The 22,157-nt window shown below is 39.9% G+C and overlaps 1 protein-coding gene across 4 annotated transcripts in view; it reads right to left on the reverse strand.

Moving 5' to 3' along the window:
* PHF11 (PHD finger protein 11) overlaps nt 1-22,157 on the reverse strand; it is a 37,916-nt gene that overhangs the window by 1,294 nt on the left and 14,465 nt on the right. For 3 of the 4 annotated variants that reach the window (XM_033176876.1, XM_033176879.1, XM_033176877.1), the window contains 8 exons: nt 21,034-21,155; nt 14,457-14,564; nt 9,442-9,575; nt 6,637-6,683; nt 5,502-5,566; nt 4,353-4,419; nt 3,381-3,512; nt 1,204-1,275 (listed from right to left, as the gene is read on the reverse strand). In XM_033176876.1, coding sequence (XP_033032767.1) covers nt 1,204-1,275; nt 3,381-3,512; nt 4,353-4,419; nt 5,502-5,566; nt 6,637-6,683; nt 9,442-9,575; nt 14,457-14,564; nt 21,034-21,155 — 747 coding nt within the window. The remainder of the gene's footprint in view (nt 1-1,203; nt 1,276-3,380; nt 3,513-4,352; nt 4,420-5,501; nt 5,567-6,636; nt 6,684-9,441; nt 9,576-14,456; nt 14,565-21,033; nt 21,156-22,157) is intronic. The other variant, XM_033176878.1, reaches the window with a different exon arrangement.

Consider the following 22,157-nt stretch of genomic DNA (forward strand, 5'->3'; position numbering starts at 1 on the left):
CAAAATAACTCTTTTTAGAAAAAGATATTTAAGGCTGCTTTAAAAAAATATGGATACTGCCATATAGTAGCAGACATCCTCAAAAGACTATTAAAACACATTATTTTTGGTAGATTTTTCAAAGTATTTTTCCTGCTGGTTATAAATGTAGTAAAAAATTCAAACAGAAATGTATAATATAGAAAGTCAAAATGAGAAAGGTTGGCCATGTTGAGACAGGGATATGAACTAATGATTTCTTCCCAGGGAAATTGTATTGTCTTCCTACCATATGCTGGAGAGACAGATACATCTGTGGAAACACAGAGTGTGGAGGCCACTCTGTTGTGCAACTTCAGGGGGAGCCATCCACACCAATGCTGTGTGACTCTGTGCACGGCCTGCCCAGCCATGTGTGGCAGCCTTGATAGGGAAGTCAGACCGGACTCAGAAACAAGTGGAGGTGTGGCCTGTCTTGAGGGCGTCTTAATGCTGAAAGGAGGACTCACTCAAGAAATGGTTGATATTTAATAGGAAGGTTAAATCTCCCTCCTCCAAACCAAACCAGATTTTCTACTGCAAACATTTCTTGGCTATTCTGGCTTGCTCTTTTTTTTTTTTTTTGATGAACTTTAAATCAGTTGCAACCCTCCCTGATAAGAAATTAAATTAGATTTGAAGATTAATATTGGGAGAATTGAAATTTTGACCTATCCCACCAAGCGAGAGGGAGGCAAGCGGAGGGATGGTTTATCATAGCCTCGCCACCCAAGAGCAGAGAAGCCACAGGAAGCTTCACTAGCTGCTGCCTGGGCCACACACAGGCCAAAATATGCTCAAATTTTAGAATCAATTTTTTGTTGTCTCTACTTTTTTAATAAGTTTTTCTCATTACAAAAGTGTTTGTGTGTATATAGAAAATCTGGAAAATATAGCACTAAAAGAACAGACAAAAATCACTATAATCCAAACTACCTACAACCAACTACTGTCTCCACCAGGTGCAGCTTTTGTCTGTGCATGTGTACCTATATATTTTTTTGCTCCGTGTGTGTGTGGGGGTGGGTGGGCAGGGGTCATACTGTTTTTGTAATTGGCTTTTCTCATTTAAGAAAACAATGAACATTCTTCTAAAATATTTTTATCACCTGTATAGTATATTGTTTCAATATGGTGATAAGTATTTCTCGACTATGCTGCTCAGATATTATATAACTCATGTACCTGCTTGAAAATTTACAAATATGTCTTCGAACAATCTGCAGTCAAAAAGTGCACTCCCGATTTCTTCATAGTCTGGAGGGAGAAAAACATTTTCAATATTAAACAGTTTGTATAGGCAGAAACTCCTCCATTTATATGTAATCCAAAACAGGGGAAAGGAAAGAGAGCAGTCATCTGCCATGGAACTTTAATGTTAGACGGCAGCAGCAGCAGCAGCACAGGGAAGCTGTCAGAAATGTAATTCTTGGCTCTTTTCTCTTCTCTTCTCCTCTTCCTCTCCCCCCTCCTCTCCTCTCCCCTCCCCTCTCCTCTCCTGTCTTCTTTTCTTTACTTTTTTTGAGACAGACTCTCACCCTGTTGCCCAGACTGGAGTGCAGTGGTGCGACCTTGGCTCACTGCAACCTCTGCCTCCTGGGTTGAAGCGATTCACCTGCCTCAGCCTCCCATGTAGTTGGGATTGCAGGCGCGCACCACCATGCCCGGCTACTTTTTATATTTTTAGTAGAGACAGGGTTTCGCCATGTTGGCCAGGCTGGTCTTGAACTGCTGACTTCAGATGATCTGCCCACCTCGGGCTCCCAAAGTGCTGGGATTACAGGTGTGAGCCACTGCACCTGGCCCCCAATTCTTGGTATTTGTACTGAATCAGAATCTCTGTGGGACAGGCCCAGCTATCTGTGTCCTCACAAGCCCTACAGGTGATTCTCAGGCACACTGTTTGGGAAGTGCTTGGTCTAGAGGAAATAAATGAATAAAATAATAAATGAGCTTTTGGAAATGTTTACTATCTCACTTTTTGGTTTTGCCCTATAAAAAATAATCCCATTCAAATACACATTTTTTATATTGTTGCCTACAATATAACCTGTCCAGCTTGTCCTTGTAAAATAACTATATTTATAATAAAGGTTTTAAACTCATGGGATATAAGTTATAAGAAAGCTAAGTAAGGCTGGGCGCAGTGACTCACGCCTGTAATCCTCGCACTTTGGGAGGCCAGGGTGGACAGATCACTTGAGGTCAGGAGTTCAAGACCAGCCTGGCCAACATGGTGAAACTCCGTCTCTACTAAAAATACAAAAATTAGCCAGGCATGGTGGCACATGCCTGTAATCCCAGCTACTCCGGAGATGGAGGCAAGATAATCACTTAAACCCTGGAGACAGAGGTTGCAATGAGCTGAGGTCGCGCCGCTGCACTTTAGCCTGGGAAAGAGAGCGAGACTCTGCCTCAAAAAAAAAAAAAAAAAAAAAAAAAAGCTAAGTAGCTAGATACCTGCACATACAAATGGAATTCTGGCTTCCCAAAGAGCTCTTTAAAAAAGAAACTTCTTTAACAAAGTTCATCTCTAAACCAAACATCAATCAAAACATTAAAATTCCTTCTTCTATACTTTCAGGTTTGGGTTAACATTATTTAAAAAAGGACACTTGGCTTATTAAGGAATAGAATTTGAGTCAAATCAAAACTGTAACATAATACTGTTCTCAGATCTTAGCAACAGGAGTGCAGGGCAGTGGCAGGGGAGCATATGTGTCTGAATCTGTCTCTGAATGGCACGTTCTGTTAGTGGCCAACCTGTAAGACACCTCTGGAAAATGTACCACAACTCTCGGGGCATCAGGTTACTTTTGACTAAATTACTGAGTTTGTAAATTACCCACATCCTGTTGATTTATGAAGGACAGTAGATCTGGTACAATGATTTTATTAAAGAACGAGGTAAAGGGCCAGATGCAGTGGCTCACGCCTATAATCCTAGCACTTTGGGGAGCCAAGGTGGGCGAATCATCTGAGGTCAGGAGTTCAAGACCAGCCTGGCCAACATCGTGAAACCCTGTCTCTACTAAAAATACAGAAAATTAACTGGGCATAGTGGCGTGTGCCTGTAATCCCAGCTACTCAGGAGGCTGAGACAGGAGAATTGCTTGAACCTGGGAGGCAGAGGCTGCAGTGAGCTGAGATCCCACCACTGTACTCTAGTCTGGGCAACAAGGGTGAAACTCTGTCTCACAAAAAAATAAAATAAAATAAAATAAAGAATGAGCTAAAGAAGAAGAAAAAAGCAGTATAGGAAGAAAATGGGCCTTTTTTTTTTTTTTCCTTGGGTTTGTTTTGTTTTACATCTAGGTCTGGGAGAAGTCTGTATACTTAGAAATATTGCTATTCATCAGTACCTGATTCTGAAGTAGTCTCATCCATGAGTTTTTCTGGAATTGAATGAACTTTGTCTAATATTTCTTCAAGTAAGTAATTAAGCAGTCCTGCTTCCTTGCATTTCTTAAGAAAAGGAACTTTCACAGTTGCATCTAAGAATAAGACAAACATTTGAGAAGGAAATAATCTTAGGGTAGCTAATCATAAATTACTTTATGCTTATTTCTTCAGACCTTGCCTAGTGGTGGATGACATACTTAGTAAAATAATACAGCACCTTCACCGTTTCTATTAATTATAATTTCATCATACCTCATTTTTTTTGGCCAGCTGAAACAATGAATGAAATGTTACAAAAAGTAAAAATGAAAATTTCTCTGTTTACAATAACTATATGAGTTAAGAGGATTTTTTAAACATATAAAAACTGTAATTTTTAAAATTTCAATACCTTTTGGGGAACAGGTAGTTTCGGCTTACATGGACAAGTTCTTCAGTGGTGATTTCTGAGATGTTGGTGCACCTGTCACCCGAGCAGTGTACACTGTTCCCGATATGTAGTTGAATTAAGGGATTTTAAAAGATTACCCTTAAATATTTGACATAACAGCCCCTGTCACTTTTTGTCACAGTTCGTATGTGCTGTTAGTGGAATGTCTATTTCTTTAAAGAACAGAGAACTACAGTTACAGGGATCACAACGTGAGGGGTGACGTATCACTGGATTCTGAGCTCAGGCAAGCCTGTCTGCGTCTTCATTAAGAGGTCTGTCTTTTCTTAATACTGAAGGCAACAGACCATTCCAACCTAAGTTATCTTGATATGCTGGGATTACAATAAAGTGGATAGTTACGATAAAGACTTATACTCATTAATTACTACAAACCTAGAAGAATAAACATTTAGGCGGGATACCAAGTTTGAAACACGTGGGTTGACATTTTCGTAAGTATTGTAGGCCATATTTGTTACAGACAACACTTAGCACAAACCTGTGTGTCTACCATGCTCTTCTTTCACTTGGCTTACGAATGTATTACATTTCATTGTTTCGGGTGACTAGGAGAGAAAATCAAGATTGCATCACATTGATTTTAATATTGCATAAAATGAAAACCAGTCTTTTGCTGTGCATAACTGAATGATACGCCTACAGTAAAAATCATGCCCTGGCTGGGCGCGGTGGCTCACACCTATAATCTCAGCATTTTGGGAGGACGAGGTGGGCGGATCACAAGGTCAGGAGTTCGAGACCAGCCTGGACAACATGGTGAAACCCTGTCTCTACTAAAAATACAAAAATTAGGCAGGCGTGGTGGTACACGCCTGTAATCCCAGCTACTCAGGAGGTTGAGGCAGGAGCATTGCTTGAATCCGGGAGGCAGAGGTTGCAGTGAGCCAAGATCACGCCATTGCACTCCAGCCTGGGCGAAAGAGCAAAACTCTGTCTCAAAAACAACAACAACAACAACAACAACAAAAACGCCCCATATTCATATTTAGATGTAAACAGCAAATGTATTTTTGTTTTGTATTATAAAACATCAAGAGGTGTTTGACAAGCACCCCTTGTATAAACAGAAGGAGGTGAAGGTTGCTGGCTTATATGAATTTAGCTTATACGTGCTGATGTATAAAACTTTCAAATCCCCAAAATATTTTCATACATTTTATACATAATAATCCAGAAGTTTATAAGAGCTACAAATTTGGTCAGGTGTGGGTCATGCAGCTGGGAAATACTTGGTTCCATAAGGATGTCTGACTGCACCCTCTGCCCATTTTAACTGTAAGCACCTGTGGGGTCAGATGCTCTCACTAGTTTGGTGCCAGGGAATTTATAGGAACTCAGAGAATGTCACCTTCTGAAGGTTATGTGCTTGGAACTTCCAGCTTCATTTTCATGCTCATCTCATTGTGATACTATCATCTAGGAATTATCTAAGAGCTTCCCGACTATGGGATTCTTCCTAAAAAGGCAGCCTCAGGAGCAGCCTTAGCTGAGAACACAAATGAAGAATGTTCTACAAAGGCTGTCTGTTTGGATGATTTGGAAAGTACATTTCACCTGACATTCAGACTGGTTTAAATAAGGACTCTGTATGAAGAAGTGCAAAGCTATAAAAACTAAGTCAAATTACCTGTATATGATTGCCTGAGAGGTGTTTCTTCCTTCCTCTTTTTCTTTTCACTCCTGAAAACTTAGCTAAAAATATAAACCATTTAAAAATTGGAATCCATAAAGGAAAAGATTACTGTTGGACTACATGCAATATACAACTCATATGCCAAAAGTTTTTACAAAGTCAAAAGATATGGCAAACTTCGACTAAGTGTTTGCAGCATTTATGATAAAGGGTTAATTAAAAAAAGTTTAATGCAAAACAGGTAAATTGAGTAGAAAAAATGGGCACATGGGGAACTCTCTGGGGAGAGGGTGCATTGAATAGAAAAATGAACAAATTAGGTCATAGGAAAACAAATATAATTGGTGAAAAGATATGGGAATGCACTCAATTTCACTCATAAGTGAAGATATTCAAAGTAAAACAGACTTTAAAGATGAAGATATTTAATAGATGACAAAGTGTGTATTGCTGATGCTTTTCCGTCAGTAAACACTGATTTAAAGCAGAATTTGTAATAGCATTTCCTGCTGAGTTAAAAGGGTAATGACTGAAAAGTGACTGTAGAGGTGCTATTTGGAGAGTTGTTATCACCATAAAATGCAGTTGGCATGACGCAGAACTAAGTCTTCCAACGAGGTCTGACTCCAGTTCACAGTGAACATTGCAGATTTAGTACTGCTAAGACACTGCTGTTCCACTCATGAATGAAAGTATATCCCATAACTCCAGTTAAGCCAGGATCCAGTCTGCCTTAATTAGAACTGAAATGCTAACCATGCATCCTTAGGGAATTTTCACTCAGGGAAGGTGCAGCGCTTTTTAAATTTTATCTACTGAAAATTCTTATGGAAGAGAAGCAGTCCCAAAAGTCAAGGCTTTTTCCCATGTCTTAGTTTGGTTCTGTGAGTGCAGGGAGAATGAAAGATACCAGGGAATGGTTCAAAGAGAATAGGTCTTGTTCATAAAGAAGAAAAAATTAGTTATATCACATAGTACACAAATAAGTTGTCAATTTTCTAGATATGTAAAATTTTAACTCAAGTATTTATATTTTAATTCAATGAGGCTAGAAAATTGGACTATTCCTTATATTACCTAAATGTTTACCTTTCTTTAAAACCCACAGTGCTAAGTTTTAGGAACTTACCACTTTGACCGCTGTTCGGGAATTGAGCATGTTGTTGGCAAAGCAGTCTGAAATATTTAATTTCAAAGAATTGTAAAATATTTTTATTTACAGTTTTCAAATATCATGTCTATTTTTGTGATTAAAAACATACTACCCTACTTTTCATGATGGTGTCACACTAAAGTTTTGGGTTTTTTTAAGCTGTTTAAACCTGTATAAAATTAGTGACCCATACTGAGTGCAGACGGGAGGCTCAGTCAGATGTCTTTTGTGCCCTCAGGGACTTAGGAAGATGATTATGTTCTTTCAAGGAATGAGTACTGATGAAATATTATGAACAATACTAGTTCATATACAGTGGTCAGTGGGATTTTACTGTATAAAGATACCTAAAGACATGCAGATTTCCATCTGACTGTACAAGATTCTGCTGGTTTTCAACAATAAATAGCACAAAATTGCATGCAGTAATTTGAGGAAAAAGTAGTTTTCAAAGAAAACAGATATTTGCCCCAGATCTTAGATTTGACCTACAAAGGGCCTAGAACTGATTAGTATCTTCCAATAGAAAGCAGCAGCATATCAGGCTACGATGAAGAAATGAAGTGAGGCCAGGCGCAGTGGCTCATGCCTGTAATCCCAGCACTTTGGGAGGCTGAGGCGGGCGGGTCACGAGGTCAAGAGATCGAGACCTTCCTGGCCAACATGGTGAAACCCCGTCTCTACTAAAAATACAAAAATTAGCTGTGCGTGGTGGCACATGTCTGTAGTCCCAGCTACTCAGGAGGCTGAGCCAGGAGAATCGCTTGAACCTGGGAGGCTGGAGGTTGCAGTGAGCTGAGATTGCGCCATTGCACTCCAGCCTGGCCACAGAAGACTCCGTCTTAAAAAAAAACAAAAAAGAAATGAAGTGAATCGTTTTATAGAGCTGCTCAGGCTGCTTTCTTTCTAACCTTTCCTCCTCCTCGGCACCCAGCTTCATCTCCCTTCCTCTCCAGATGGCGTGGACTCTCAGGAAGCAGTGGCCTCCTTGCCTAGGAGAATGCCGTTTCTTCCCATCTTATACCACTTCCCACCTCCTCCATGCAGCCTTCCCAGCAACACCGAAACAAAGTTAATCTCCTCCACTTTGATTCTGGTATCTCTGAGCACTTTCACTTCCCAAGTACTTAAATTTTTTCAAACATATAAAACAGCGTCGAAAATATCAGGATGAACCCCCATGTTCCCATCCATTCCACAGTGTCAGCAATTCTCAACTCAATGCCAAGCTCCCTTCATGTAACCCCTCCTGCTCTGGTTATCCCATGTGCTTGTGTTTGCATTGACCCTTCTTCTGGCCTTCCCATCAGGTGATAACTTCTCTGAGGTTCAATCTATGTTTTATTCTTCTTTGTATCTCGTAGCACCTAGCAAGGTGCCTCATGTGTGATAGGCATGAAAGTTTAAATTCAGTTTAAAAATGCATAAAAATTCACCTGTTCCTTGAAAAAACAATGCAAGAAGACTATTTTATTGGGTCCCTATTTGTTAGTTCTTCTAATGGGTTTTTCAAACTTTAAGCTATAGCAGGGACTTCATTCCTTTTCGTTTGATCTTATGTTTAAGGTCATTTTAAAGGTCATACCAAAACAAGTTCTTTGGGAAGGTAAATAATAAAAATGAAACTCTGAGACTATAACAACCTGTGAGTTTCTTAGAAAATCAAATATAAAAAGAAGTGCAGTATGAAATGTACATATTTACACATTTCATGTCTGATTAGCAACAAAATACTTACGGAACTTGCTCAAAATTACATTTAAAATTGTTTAGCAAGCTTCTTTCAATGGTAGGCTTGCCCTTGTGTTTTAGAATATATAGCTCCCATACCTGAAGACAACATGGTGGCAAAGAGCAAGGACTCGGAAGTCCTGCAGCCTAGCTCTGCCACTGACTAGCTGTGTAACCTGGGGACAAGTCACTGAGTGTCTCAAGGCCCCAGTTTCCTCCTTTGGAAAGTGAAGATAATAGTATCTACCTCAGTTGACTGTTATGAGGATTAAATGAGTTAACATTTGTAAAGCATTTAGAACTATGCTTGGCATAAAGCAAGTGGTTATTAAATAAATAAATAAAATAGTGCCTGGAACACTATGGGAAAATTGGGAATATATGCCCACCAGCAGGAAAAAACAGCAACCTCTGAATGGAATTTTAAAAAATCATCTTAAGAATGTAACATAGCGGCCGGGCGCGGTGGCTCAAGCCTGTAATCCCAGCACTTTGGGAGGCCGAGACGGGCGGATCACGAGGTCAGGAGATCGAGACCATCCTGGCTAATACGGTGAAACCCCGTCTCTACTAAAAATACAAAAACTAGCCGGGCGAGGTGGCGGGCGCCTGTAGTCCCAGCTACTCGGGAGGCTGAGGCAGGAGAATGGCGTAAACCCAGGAGGCGGAGCTTGCAGTGAGCTGAGATCTGGCCACTGCACTCCAGTCCGGGCGACAGAGCAAGACTCCGCCTCAAAAAGAAAAAAAAAAAAAAAAAAAAAAAGAATGTAACATAGCTCACAAAAATCATATTTAAAAAAATCATGCTCTCCTAACATTGATCTCATTATTCAAGATATTGTGACTAAAATTATATATATATATATATTTCACTGAAATTCAAAATTCACGTAACCCCTGGGCATCCCGCAAACTGGCTGTGTTCTCATTTTAAAACCATTTACATAAAATTAGTCTTTATTTATTTAAAAAAAAAGTCTCCTTGTCTTAATCTAACCATTCCTTATCCCAGTCCCCCAAATGTGGTTTTAAAAATGTTTTATTAAATACTTATAAATTCCTCGAACTCCATCAGACTGTGGAACTGCGTCGTCCTTCTTGGCACAGAAAAAGTGGTAATTCTTGTTACAGTTTTTTAAATCACATCCCACGGTGGCTCCTCTTTTATGACAAAATTTGCATTTCTACAGAAGAATAGATTTTACTGAGTAAGTACCTGTTTGTTGTTATTTGTTAAAATTCAAAGATATCATTACATGTTATTTAAGTTCCAGGAGCCCTGCATTTTATCCTGGCATCATGAGCAAGGTTCCATCCTGTTACAAACATTAGGATACAGTACTTACATTTGGCTGCTCATTTGGGAATTTTGGCAAAACCTCAGCTAACCGGAATGCTTGGACAGACAGTTTTGTAATGATCTGATTAAAAGCAGGAAATGCTTTTTGTTCCAAAAAAACCTCTCTATTTTAAAAATAATTTTCTAAAAAGCAGAGCAGGCAAACTTGTCCAGCTCCAGGCAAGGGGCCCCATTAGGGGGCCCTTTGAGACAGGCGAGAGTGGCCACTGGCTGTGCTACCAAGAGTGGTGTGATTTCTCTTTCGGACTTAGACCCTGCCGTGGGTGATAATGTCTGTCTTACAGAGTTGCTATTGAGGATAATGTGAGATAAAGTAAGGGAAACCTCCTTGGAATCTAGGTAGTAGGGCCAAACATTTTTAAAAATTCTGCAACTCTATTAACAGTTTTTTCTTAGTTCAATTTATTTGCTCCCTGCCTTGTATTTATTTATCTATCTGGTATTTTATATGTGAGAGTGGTGTCATGATGGCTAGGCAGTGTGTGGCCACAGCAGCCTAACTGGTTTAGGGGAATCCAGCCAGGACCAAGGCTGATCCGCATGATACTCTGGCTGAATGACGTGGGGGCCCAGTGAACTCACCTTGCAGAACAGGAGGTCACTCACACCATAGCCCAGGGTCGGCACAAGCAAGCACAGACACAGTTAAAGGAAATTCAAATATAGGCAAGAAATAAGGTTATGATAAAGGTGGAAATTCAAATCAGAGCATACAAGAACGATAATTTAATTTGGGAGGAGGGTAACTGGCTATGTATATAGGAAAAAATAAAGTTAGATCCCTACCTCACAATATACTCCTGAATAAGTTGCACATGGATTAAAGCTCTAACTAGATAATGTTAAACAAAAAACTCTTAAAGATTAGGAAATATAGGAGAAAGAAAAAAGCATAGTATGGAGGCAAGGAAGGCTGTCTAAGGCAGGAAGAAAACCCAGAAGCCACAAATGAAAACTCTTGACAAGCTAGGTGTGGTGGCCCATGCATGTAATCCTAGTACTTTGGGAGGCTGAGGCAGGAGGATTGCTTGAGCCCAGGAGTTTGAGACCAGCTTGGGCAACACAGTGAGACCTCATCTCTACAAAAAAACTTTAAAAATCAGCTGGGCATAGTGGCACACTCCTGTAGTCCCAGCTATGTGGGAGGATGAGGCCAGAAGATAGCTTGGGCCCGGGAAATCAAGGCTGTGGTGAGCTGTGATTGCACCACTGCACTCCAGCCTGGGCGACAGAAGGACTGACAGAGCCTACTATACAAAAATTTTAAACTTCCATTTTTATAATGAGGGCATTAAAAAATATTTGAAAGACAAGGAAAAGATGGAAAGAAAAATGTAGCATACTAGATAAAGTTTTAAGATTCTGAAAACCTGCAGAAAAATGGTAACTGGCAAATTACAGAAGAAAAAATACAAATGGCTAATAAACATTTATTCATTTAAAAATACATGAGTATATAGTATTTATTTAGTATGCAGTAGCTACGATGTGGCAGGCACCGTTTTAGGATAAAGGAAAACAGTAGTGGACAAAGCAGAGAAAATACTTGTCCACGTGAAGCTTACATTCTATCGGAGACAAGGTACAATGATCAAATAAAGCAAAGTTTAAAACATCTCACAAAGTTATATACACATTATATCAAATTAAAATAGGGTGAAGTGACAGAGTGTCACTGGGTCCCTACTTCAGATTGGGCAGTGAGTAAAATGTGTCACCTCTAAGGAGGCGATATGGAAGCTGAGATCTGAATAATAATAAGAGCTCCCAGATGCAAAAAGGAGGAGGAAAGACATTCTAAGCAGAGGGCCTTGGGTCTTGGCCACAAGAATGAACTTCCCCATTGGCAAGCTACAGCAAGGACAAGACAGATGGCCAGTGCAGTTGGAGCAGCGAAGTGGGCACGGGGAAGTCTTGGGATGATCAAAAGGGTAAGTAAAGGCTGGATCATGTGGGACTTACACACCAGAGTAAGGAGCTGGGTTTTATCTTTGTGCAAGGGGAACATAAACTGATTAACATTTTTGAAAGATCACTCGCGCTGCTGGGCTGCTCCTGGGTGGAGAACGAAGGGCTGGGGTAGGGATGGCAGGAGAGACAGTGGGGCGAGGGTCAGTACTAGCTTTAGAAAACAAGATGGGTGACTTCCCTATGGTGGATTACTGATGCTGAGAGAAGTGGGTGGATGAATGCAAGATGCATCTAGGAGTTTGTGCCCACGGGCTTGATGTTGGGCTGGGAGGTTGACGAGGAAAAGAGAGTCCTTAGACTTCTGGCTTGGGCAAATGGATAATGATGGTGCTGTTTACTGGGATGAAGAATGAGCAGATTTAGATGGGGAATATGTGTGTGTGTGTGTGTGTGTGTGTGTTTGTGTAGGAGATGGAACTGTACTTTTTTGGCCACTTTACTCTGAAATGCTATTGGATGCCCATGTGGCTGTGTCAGATTGGTAGTCCGAATCCTAGAGAGGAACCTGCTTGCTGAGGGCCCCTGCTGCTCACCCTCGAGGCACTTGCCCAGCTGTACTGAAACCACTACAGCACTGGCCTCTCCCCACGACGGGTGTGTGCCATGTATCTGCCCACATAGTCCAAGGGTTCCATAAATGCTGTGAGTGGGTAACTATTACCTCAGGTGACTTTCCTGTCTTCTCTCCTTTATCCTCCACTTCCAACCCATCCCAAAGCCTTCCCAGTAGGGAAGTCTGCATCCCAAGGTCTGCAGAAACCCTCAGGTACCTACTTTCTGCCAAATATTATGCCTCCAGTCAACTGCCCTCATTTCTCAGCCTGGGTCTCTTCATAACTGGATGGCCACTAGAATTTCACAGAGATTTCTTTAACTCTATGTCTCCCCACTCAAATCCAATTAGTGAAGAGCAACAAAAATATTCTAGTTGAGGTTTGTCTGCTACTTTCTAATCAGAGGGGCTCCCTGTTCACCCATCTCATCACACCCAAAATCCTAGGGACGTGGCACTGTCAGCACTAATGATGTCAGCTGCCAGTCTTGCCAAGTATTAATTAGTATAGGGTGCACATTGAGAGCAGGATCCGCACACTCTTTTTTTTTTTTTTTTAATTTGAGACAGAGTCTCACTCTGTTGCCCAGGTTGGAGTACAGTGGTGAGCTCATAGCTCACTGCAGCCTCGACTTTCCAGGCTTATGCAATCCTCCTACCTCAGCCTCCTAAGTAGCTGGGACCACAGGTATATGCTAATGTGTTAGGCTAATTTTTTTTTTTTTTTTTTGGTAAAGACAGGGTCCCACTATGTTGCCCAGGTTGGTCTCAAATTCCTGGGCTCAAGCAGTCCTCCTGCCTTGGCTTCCCAAAGTGCTGGGATTAGAGGCATGCACCACCATGCCTGGGCCACACACAGTCCATTTTTATGACTTGCTTCAGGACCTACTACAATATTGTGTACACTGCCTAAGACAGCATAATTTGCAGAATTCCATCTGGACTGTTCCCTTTCACCCTGAACTCTCCATTTCTTCGATTTACAAAATGGGCATCATTTTACCTATAGCTGGGAGTTTACCTAGAGCAGTGTATGTAACACACCTACCACTGGATGCTGCTGATGCTGATGCCTTGCAAAGACTAACTAAATGTTTGTCCCCGGTCATTAACCCTGTGGTTGTAGTCAGAGTGTGAGGTGCTCACACTTGCTGTCCTGCTTACTAAGATGTGAAGGGTCCTTGAGAGGAAGTCGCTGCAATAAGCCCAGTGGAATGACTTCTCAGCATTTCTTCCTTCCTGAAGAGCCCCCTTATGACCCATGGGGAGCTGACCCCAGCTCGCAGGGTAGACCCTGATTAGTTATGGCCACCCCCAGCAGTTGGTGCAGAAAGAGGGGTGCAACCTAATTAAACTTTTAGAACGGGGCTTATTCCATGTGTAGGGATGACCTTTCTTTTTCACTGGATATGAACAAGAAAGCCCGATGCTTCAGTTGCTGCCTGCGCCCACCCTATGACCACAAGGAGACTAGCTGATGTTGGGGACAGGAGGCCAGAGAGGAAGAATCTGGGCCCCTGATGACATTATCAAGCCACTGAATCAACCAGCTTGGAAAGCAGGTGTTTTCTCTGATCAAGTGAAAAAGTAAGCATCCTCTTTGTAAAAGTCTGTTTAACTTGAGCTTACTTCTACTTACAGCAAAAGCATTCTAACTCAGATCCCTTTACTGGTGAAGTATATGGTAGTTTATTTTAAAATATTAAATGTTGGACGGGTGTGGTGGCTCACGCCTGTAATCCCAGCACTTTGGGAGGCCAAGGTGGGCAGATCACCTGAGGTCAGGAGTTCGAGACCGGCCTGACTAACATGGTGAAACCCTGTCTCTACTAAAAATACGAAAATTTGCCGAGCATGGTGGCCCATGTCTGTAATCCCAGCTACTCGGGAGGCTGAGGCAGGAGAATTGCTTGAACCCAGGAGGCGGAGGTTGCAGTGAGCTGAGACCACGTCACTGCACTCTAGCCTGGGCAACAAGAGCAAAACTCTGTCTCAAAATAAATAAATTAAATAAATAAATAAATGTTAAGTTGAATTGAGGTTTCCAATACAGTTCCTACTTCTTTCAGCTCTCCAAGAAGATTCTCTATCCCTAGTTTATCAGTCAAATAGACTTCCTTTGGAATGCATCCCCTGAGGGTCTATTCATCCAGTGTAAGAAATAACATCATTTACACTTACCAACTTCCTTCCTCTCTGGATTTCTTTTTTTACTGATTCCACATCAAAACTTCTATCAGGATTAAATGGATCATGATCCTCACATTCCACAAGTCCTGAAGAATACAGCTGCAGATTGGAAAAAAAAATCCAGAGTATGCACAAAGTAATATTGAAAGCTACATATCAGATAATCATACCAAAAGTGGAAAATCAAACCAGGAGTGGGAAATGGACTGGGGGTAAAACAGTGGCAACCTTTGGGGGTGGATGAACAGACCATAAGCCATCCCATTTCTCTGGGAATGACCCTGGTTTCCAGGCATGTTTTATACTCTGTAATCCTGACCTCTAATAACTCATTGACCTGGGTGGAACCCTGACGCCAAGCTAGGTCAGTCCGGTCCCCTATCCTAAAAGTGTGGAATGGGCTTTGAGGAATAGTTGAAGCCACGTGGTCAGAGCAAGTCAGTCTGCAAAGAAAGAAAAACAAGGGCTAGAAAGAGGATATTCTAGGTTCCCAATGGCTTTCTAGCTGTTTCTTACACCCACCTGCATGCCGGCCTTTAGGAAACATGAAATGCCCCCAAAACCTTATTATAAATCCTCTTTTATGTTTAGACCGGCTCAAGTCTCTATGTGCTAGTTGAAACCAGAAGAATACAAATCTGAATTGAAGATCAATATTTCACATATTATACTCAAAAAACAAAAGGGCATGAAAAACCTAAGAGTAAATTTTGGTGACATTGGCATAGGCAAAGATTTCATATAAAAATCAGAAAGCATAAAGAAAAAGTAAGTTGGATTCCATCAAAATAAAAATTGTCTTTGAAAGACATTGCTAAGAAAACAAAAAGGCAAGCCAGAGACTGGGAGAAAATATTCACAATACATATCTCTGACAAAAGACTTGTATCCAGAATTTAGAAAACACTTACAACTCAATAATAAGACAATTCAATTAAAAGTGGGCACAAAATTTGGATAGACACTTCATGAAAGAAGGTTTATGAATGGCAAATGAGCACATGAGAAGATGCTCAGTATCATTAACCCTCAGGCATATTAAAGCCATAGTGAGATGCAATACACATCTACTGGACTGCCTAAAATAACAAGACCCACTGTTGATGAGGATGTGGAGCAATTGAAATTCTTACATATTATTGGTAGAAATGTAAAATAATGCAATCACTTTTAAAGTTAAACATACACTCACTTTATGACTCAGTAATTCTAGTTCTAGCTGTTTACCCAAGAGAAACATAATCAAACAAGAAACAGAGATTGAGTGCCCCAAATTAAAGGTAAATAAATAAAAGTATCCTTATTTAAAGATGAGGATTGTCCACATACAATATATCCAGGTAAGTCTAGAGACTTTTTAGAACTAATAAGACTTTGGTAAGGTTGCTGGATGAGATCAATAAATAAAAATCAATAGTGTTCATATATACTGATAATAGCTCATTTAAAAAAGGTTTTAGAAAAAAGTAACAAAACAAAAAACAAGCCCAGGAATATGCCTAACCCCAAGATCTATACCTCTACAGATAAAAATTACTGAGTAGCTGGGTGCGGTGGCTCACACCTGTAATCCCAGCACTTTGGGAGGCCAAAGTAGGTGGATCACCTGAGGTCAGGAGTTCGAGACCAGTCAGGCCAACATGGCGAAACCTCATCTCTACTAAAAATACAAAAAATTAGCTGGGCATGGTGGCAGAGACCTGTAATCCCAGCTACTCAGGAGGCTGAGGCAGGAGAACTGTTTGAGCCTGTGAGGTGGAGGGTGCAGTGAGCCAAGATCACGCCATTGCACTCCAGCCTGGGCAACAAAAGCAAAACTCTGTCTCAAAAAAAAAAAAAAAAAAAAATTACTGAACAATTTTGAAATTACGAAAGACCTAAATAAAGACACAAAGACTCATACACAGATGCTCAGAACTGATCTTTATCATAAGAGCTCCAAACTGGGAATAACACATCTACCAACAGACGAATGAATAAACAAATTGTGATATATGCATACCAATTAAGTACTATGAAGAATGATAAAGGAACAAGATACAGACACATGCAACATGGATGAATCTAAAACAGTATGCTGAGCAAAGGAAGTGACACAAAGGAGGACAACGATAGGATTCCTTTCATATGAAATCTGAGAAAAGATAAGACAAATCGATAGGGAGTTGGGGTAGGAAGGAATTGATTGCACAGAGCATTGAGGAAACCCTTTGGGGTAATGGATATGTTTATATCTTGATGGTGGCAGTGGTTACATGGGTCTCATGTGGTTACATGTCTCAAAACTTTCTGAATTGGACACTTAAAATGGGTACATTTGATTTTATGTAAATTATGCCAATAAAGTTAACTAAAAAAATGGTAGCAAATCAACATCAACAGTATATTAGAATAAAAACATCACCGCTGGGAGCGGTGGCTCATGCCTGTAATCCCAACACTTTGGGAGGCTGAGACAGGAGGCTCACTTGAGGCCAGGAGTTCGAGATGAGCCTGGATAACATAGTGGGACCCCCATCTCTACAAACATAAAATAAAAAATTAGCTGGGTATGGTGGTACGTGCCTGTAGTCCTAGCTACTTAGGAAGCTGAGGTAGGAGGATTGCTTAAGCCCAGGAGTTTAAGGCTGCAGTGAGCTATGATTATGCCACTCCATTCCAGCCTGGGGAGACCTTGTCTCAAATAAATAAGTAAAAATAAAACATCACCATTAAATGGTGTTAATCTAAGAATGGTTTCACAGCAGAAAAAATATATAAGTATAACACACATTACTAACAGAATGAAATGAAAAAACTTAAGACATGAAAACCAAATGCAACCCCTGAGCGAAAATCTTTTGTTGTAAAAAATGTTATTAGGCCAGATATGGTGGCTCACACGTGTAATCCCAGCATTTGGGAGGCTGAGGTGGGAGGATTGCTTGAGCCCAGGGGCTGGATACCAACCTGGGCAACATGGCAAAACCCCATCTCTACAAAAAGTACAAAAAATTAGCTGGGACAGTGGCACATGCCTATAATCCCAGCTACTCTGGAGGCTGAGGTGGGAGAATCACTTGAGCCCAGGAGGTCAAAGTTGCAGTGAGGTATGATAGTGCCATTGCACTCCAGCCCTGGGCAACAGAGTGAGACCTCGTCTCAAAAAAAAAGCGCGCATACACACACACACATTTGTTATTAGTACAACAGGTGAAACCTCAGTGGTTTGAGGAATAGATGGTAGTAGTATAACAAAATTTCCTGATTTTGACGTTTACATTGTTATAGTGTGAGAGAATGTCCTTGTGTATTAGTCAGTTCTCATGCTGCTAATAAAGACATACCCAAGACTGGGTAGTTTATAAAGAAAAAGAGGTTTAATGAACTCACAATTCCACGTGGCTGGGGAGGCCTCACAATCATGGCAGAAGGTAAGGGGGAGCAAAGCCATGTTTTACACGGCAGCAGGCAAGAGAAATTTTTGGGGAACTCCTCTTTATAAAACCATCACATTTCGTGAGACTTATTCACTATCATGCGAATGGCATGGGAAAAACCCGCTCCCATGATTCACTTATCTCCACATGGCTCCGCCCTTGACAAGTGGGGATTATTACAATTCAAGGTGAGATTTGGGTGGGGACATAGCCAAACCATATCACCTTATTTGTAGAAACTACATACTAAAGGCTGGGCACAGTGACTCATACCTGTAATCCCAGCACTTTGGGAGGCCGAGGTGGGCAGATTACAAGGTCAGGAGATCAAGACCATCCTGGCTAACATGGTGAAACCCCGTTTCTACTACAAATACAAAAAAATTAGCTGGGCGTGGTAGCACGCGCCTGTAATCCCAGATACTCTGGAGGCTGAGGCAGGAGAATTGCTTGAACCGGGGAGGCAGAGGTTGCAGTGAGCCAAGATCGCACTACTTCTCTCCAGCCTGGGGCGACAGAGCAAGACTCTGTCTCAAAAAAAAAAAAAATCATACTAAAGTATTCAGGATAGATAACATATAATTTAATTTAAAATGGTTCTGACCAAAAAAAAGTTCTTTGTACTGCATATGCAACTTTTCATAAATTTGTAATTTAAAATAAACATCAAATTATGCACATAAAAAAATAAAATAAAATAAAGCATTTAGCAATGTTTGTGGCCAGAGAGAGAAAAAGAACCCGGATCATTTCAATAGATGCAGAACAAGCATTTTGTAATATTCAATACACTATAATTTTTAGCAAAATAGAGATAAAGGTAACTTCCTTATTTTAATAAAATGAAATCATTAAGAATGTAAAACATACACAAATTTAATGATAAGATTTTGAAGCGTCCCATTAATATCAGAAACAAGACAGGGCTCCCAACTTTAATTGCTTGTAATCACTGCTATAATTGAATGTTCTGGAAAAACACAAACAAGAAAAAGAGATGAAGAGTCCTCCGAATTAAAGGTAAATAAATAAAATTGTTCTTATTTAAAGATGAGGATTGTCCACAGGCAATATATCCAGGTAAATCTAGAGAGGTTTTAGAACTAATAAGACTTTGGTAAGGTTGCTGGATGAAATCAATAAATAAAAAGCAATAGTGTTCATATATACTGATAATAGTTCATTTAAAAAGCTTTTAGAAAAAAGTAACAAAACAAAACAAAACAAAAAACTTGCCCAGGAATATGCCTAACCCCAAGTTCTATATGTCTACAGATAAAAATTATTGAACAGTTCTGAAATTTATAAAAGACCTAAATAATTGGAGAGATAGACTCTGCTAATGGATAGGAAAAAAAGACACATTCATATGTTATAATATATAATATATTAATATATATTAATTATATTATATAAAAATAATATATATTTATATTTATATATTTTATATAATATATAATTGATATATTAATATACAATATATTATACTACACATATATGTTATATATTATTAATATATATTAACATAGTATATATTAATATATAATAACATATTAATACATTATATATTATAATATGTGAATGTGTCTTTTTCCCATCCATTAACAGGGTCTGTCTCTCTGATTATTTATATTAATTATTTATAATATATTTTAATATATGAATGTGTCTATTTTTTTCCCAAATTCATCTATAAAGGCAATGCAATTCCAATCAAAATTCCAAGAGGAATTTTGGTCAAACATGAAAAGCTGATCCACAAATTCAAAGTGCCAAAATAACAGCCAAGGCTACTAGTAAAGCCACAGTGCAGTCATCCCCCAGTGTCTGCAGGGGATTGGTTCCAGGAACCCCCGAGGCTATCAGAATCGTGAATGCTCAATTCCCTTATCTAAAAGGCATAGTATTTTCGTATAATCTACACATATCTTCATTTATATAGATGGTCCCCAACTTACAATGGTTCAACTTAACAGTTTTTTCTAACTTTACAATAGTGCATGCATTCAGTAGAAATAGTACTTCGAGTACCCATAAACCATTCTGTTTTTCACTTTCAATACAGTATTCAATAAATTTTTTGAGATATTCAACACTTTGTTATAAAACAGGCGTTGTGTTAGATGATTTGCCCAATTGTGGGCTAACGTAAGTGTCCTGAACATGTTTAAGGTGAGCTAGACTAAGCTATGATGTTTGGTAAGTTAGGGGTATTAAATGGTACAATCTCTTTGAAGAACAATTTGGGATATTTAGTGAAGTACAAAACACCCCACTCCTGTGCCTAACAGTTCTGCTCTTAGCCATATAGCCTACACGAGGGAAATTCTCACATGAAAAGGAGACCTAGACAAGAATGTTCATGACAACTTGTTAGTCATAGAAAACAATACTGGAAAAACTAAATGCCCATTCACAGAACAGTTAATGGTGAGATAGTCATGAAATCGAACATCATATTTAAAATGAAAGACTTAGAGTTATGTTTACCAACATGGATAAATCTCAGAAATCTGTAGACTTTGATAGAAATTATATCTGGGTAGAAGATCTATCAGTGTCTGCTATATTTTAAATATTTCATTAAAATATCTATAAAGAAGCTTCTTCAGCACAATTCTTTCTCTTTGTGTATTTTAACCACTTACAAATAAAATTACCAGTAATCATAGGTGATAAGTTCTGAAACAGTTCAAAGTCAGAAAAATATGCTCCCCAGGCCGGGCATGGTGGCTCACGCCTGTAATCCCAACACTTTGGGAGGCCGAGGCAGATCACGAGTTCAGGAGATCGAGACCATCCTGGCTAACATGGTGAAACCCCGTCTCTACTAAAAATATAAAAAAATTAGCCAGGCGTGGTGGTGAGCGCCTGTAGTCCCAGCTACTCAGGATGCTGAGGCAGGAGAATGGCGTGAACCCGGGAGGCGGAGCTTGCAGTGAGCCGAGATTGTGCCACTGCACTCCAGCCTGGGCAACAGAGCGAGACTCCATCTCAAGGAAAAAAAAAAAAAAAAGCTCCCCAATCTTCACCTAAAAGCCCAAACCATGGCCAACTTGTTATTCTCTGTATCCAAAGTGTTGTTTATTCTTGTGTGTCCTACACTAAAAGTACTCATGTACTTTGAAGTATGTTTTCAAGTAACTTACCAAACAATTCTCATGAGCAGCTATATTCTCTGATTGTGCAAAATACAGCACATTATACTCGACATCTTTGGGGCAGAGTGCACATGTCCTTTTTTCCATCTTTTCTGCAACCTGAAAGACACCTATAAGTAATATCCCTGGTGAGAAATGGAAAAGTGGAATTTCTTGGTCTCACTAACTCCTCTTCCAGTCTTAAAGTAGAAGGTAGGGCACTTGTTTTTATGAGAGATTTTTAATTCCCAGAGAGATAAAAAATTGGGGACCCAAGTGGAAAAGCTATTTAGTTTGTATTTTTTAATGTGCTAACAAAAGAAAATAACTAATGAGTTCATTTCTAAATGCCTAATAATGAGGATAACTTCTTCTTTTTAAAATGTAGAGACAAGAGGCTTGTTCAGTTGCCCAGGCTGGAATGCAGTGGCTCACTGCAGCCTTGAACTCCCGACCTCAAGTGGTCCTCTCAGGTAGCTGGGACTATAGGTGCATGCCACCACAGCCAGCTGATTTTTTTTTTTTTGAGAGACCGGGGTCTTGCTACGTTGCCAAGGCTGTTCTCAAGCTTCTGGCCTCAAGCGACCCTTCTACGTTGGCATTTCCAAAGTGCTGGGATTACGGGCGGGAGCTACTGTGCCCAGCCAAAATGAGGAAGACCTTTATTCAAGAAACATAACCAGGAATTTAAATACAGGCAAAGCTCTCAAAACACTGCTTTGCCATAGCAAGCTCTCAATAATAATAATAATCATTATTGTCATTACAAATGAAGAAGAAAACAATGGCATATTAAGAAATAGTGCTCTGGTTAGTTATCTATTTTAAAAGTTAGAATCCTAATGCCATACTGTATTCAAAAATAAATAATTCTATGAGAATTAAAGACATAAATGAGCAATGTACTTTAAGTGTGCTTTAATTTAATATTATGATGAGTTAGGAAAGAAAGATACATGAAGGTAGGAAGTAGATTTTTTTTTTTTAAGGCGAGGAATGGAAGAAAGGAAAGAAATCTAAGGGAAGAAGAGGTAGGAAGAAAAGGGAAGAGGCAGAGAGAGGGAGAAGAAAGCCAGCTGTTGAGGAGATCTCCACCCATGTGTCAGTAAGAGGCAAGGTTTTTGAACTGGTTA

Source organism: Trachypithecus francoisi, unplaced genomic scaffold, assembly GCF_009764315.1.
Source record: "Trachypithecus francoisi isolate TF-2019V2 unplaced genomic scaffold, Tfra_2.0 Lachesis_group18, whole genome shotgun sequence".
NCBI classification, from domain to species: Eukaryota; Metazoa; Chordata; class Mammalia; order Primates; family Cercopithecidae; genus Trachypithecus; species Trachypithecus francoisi.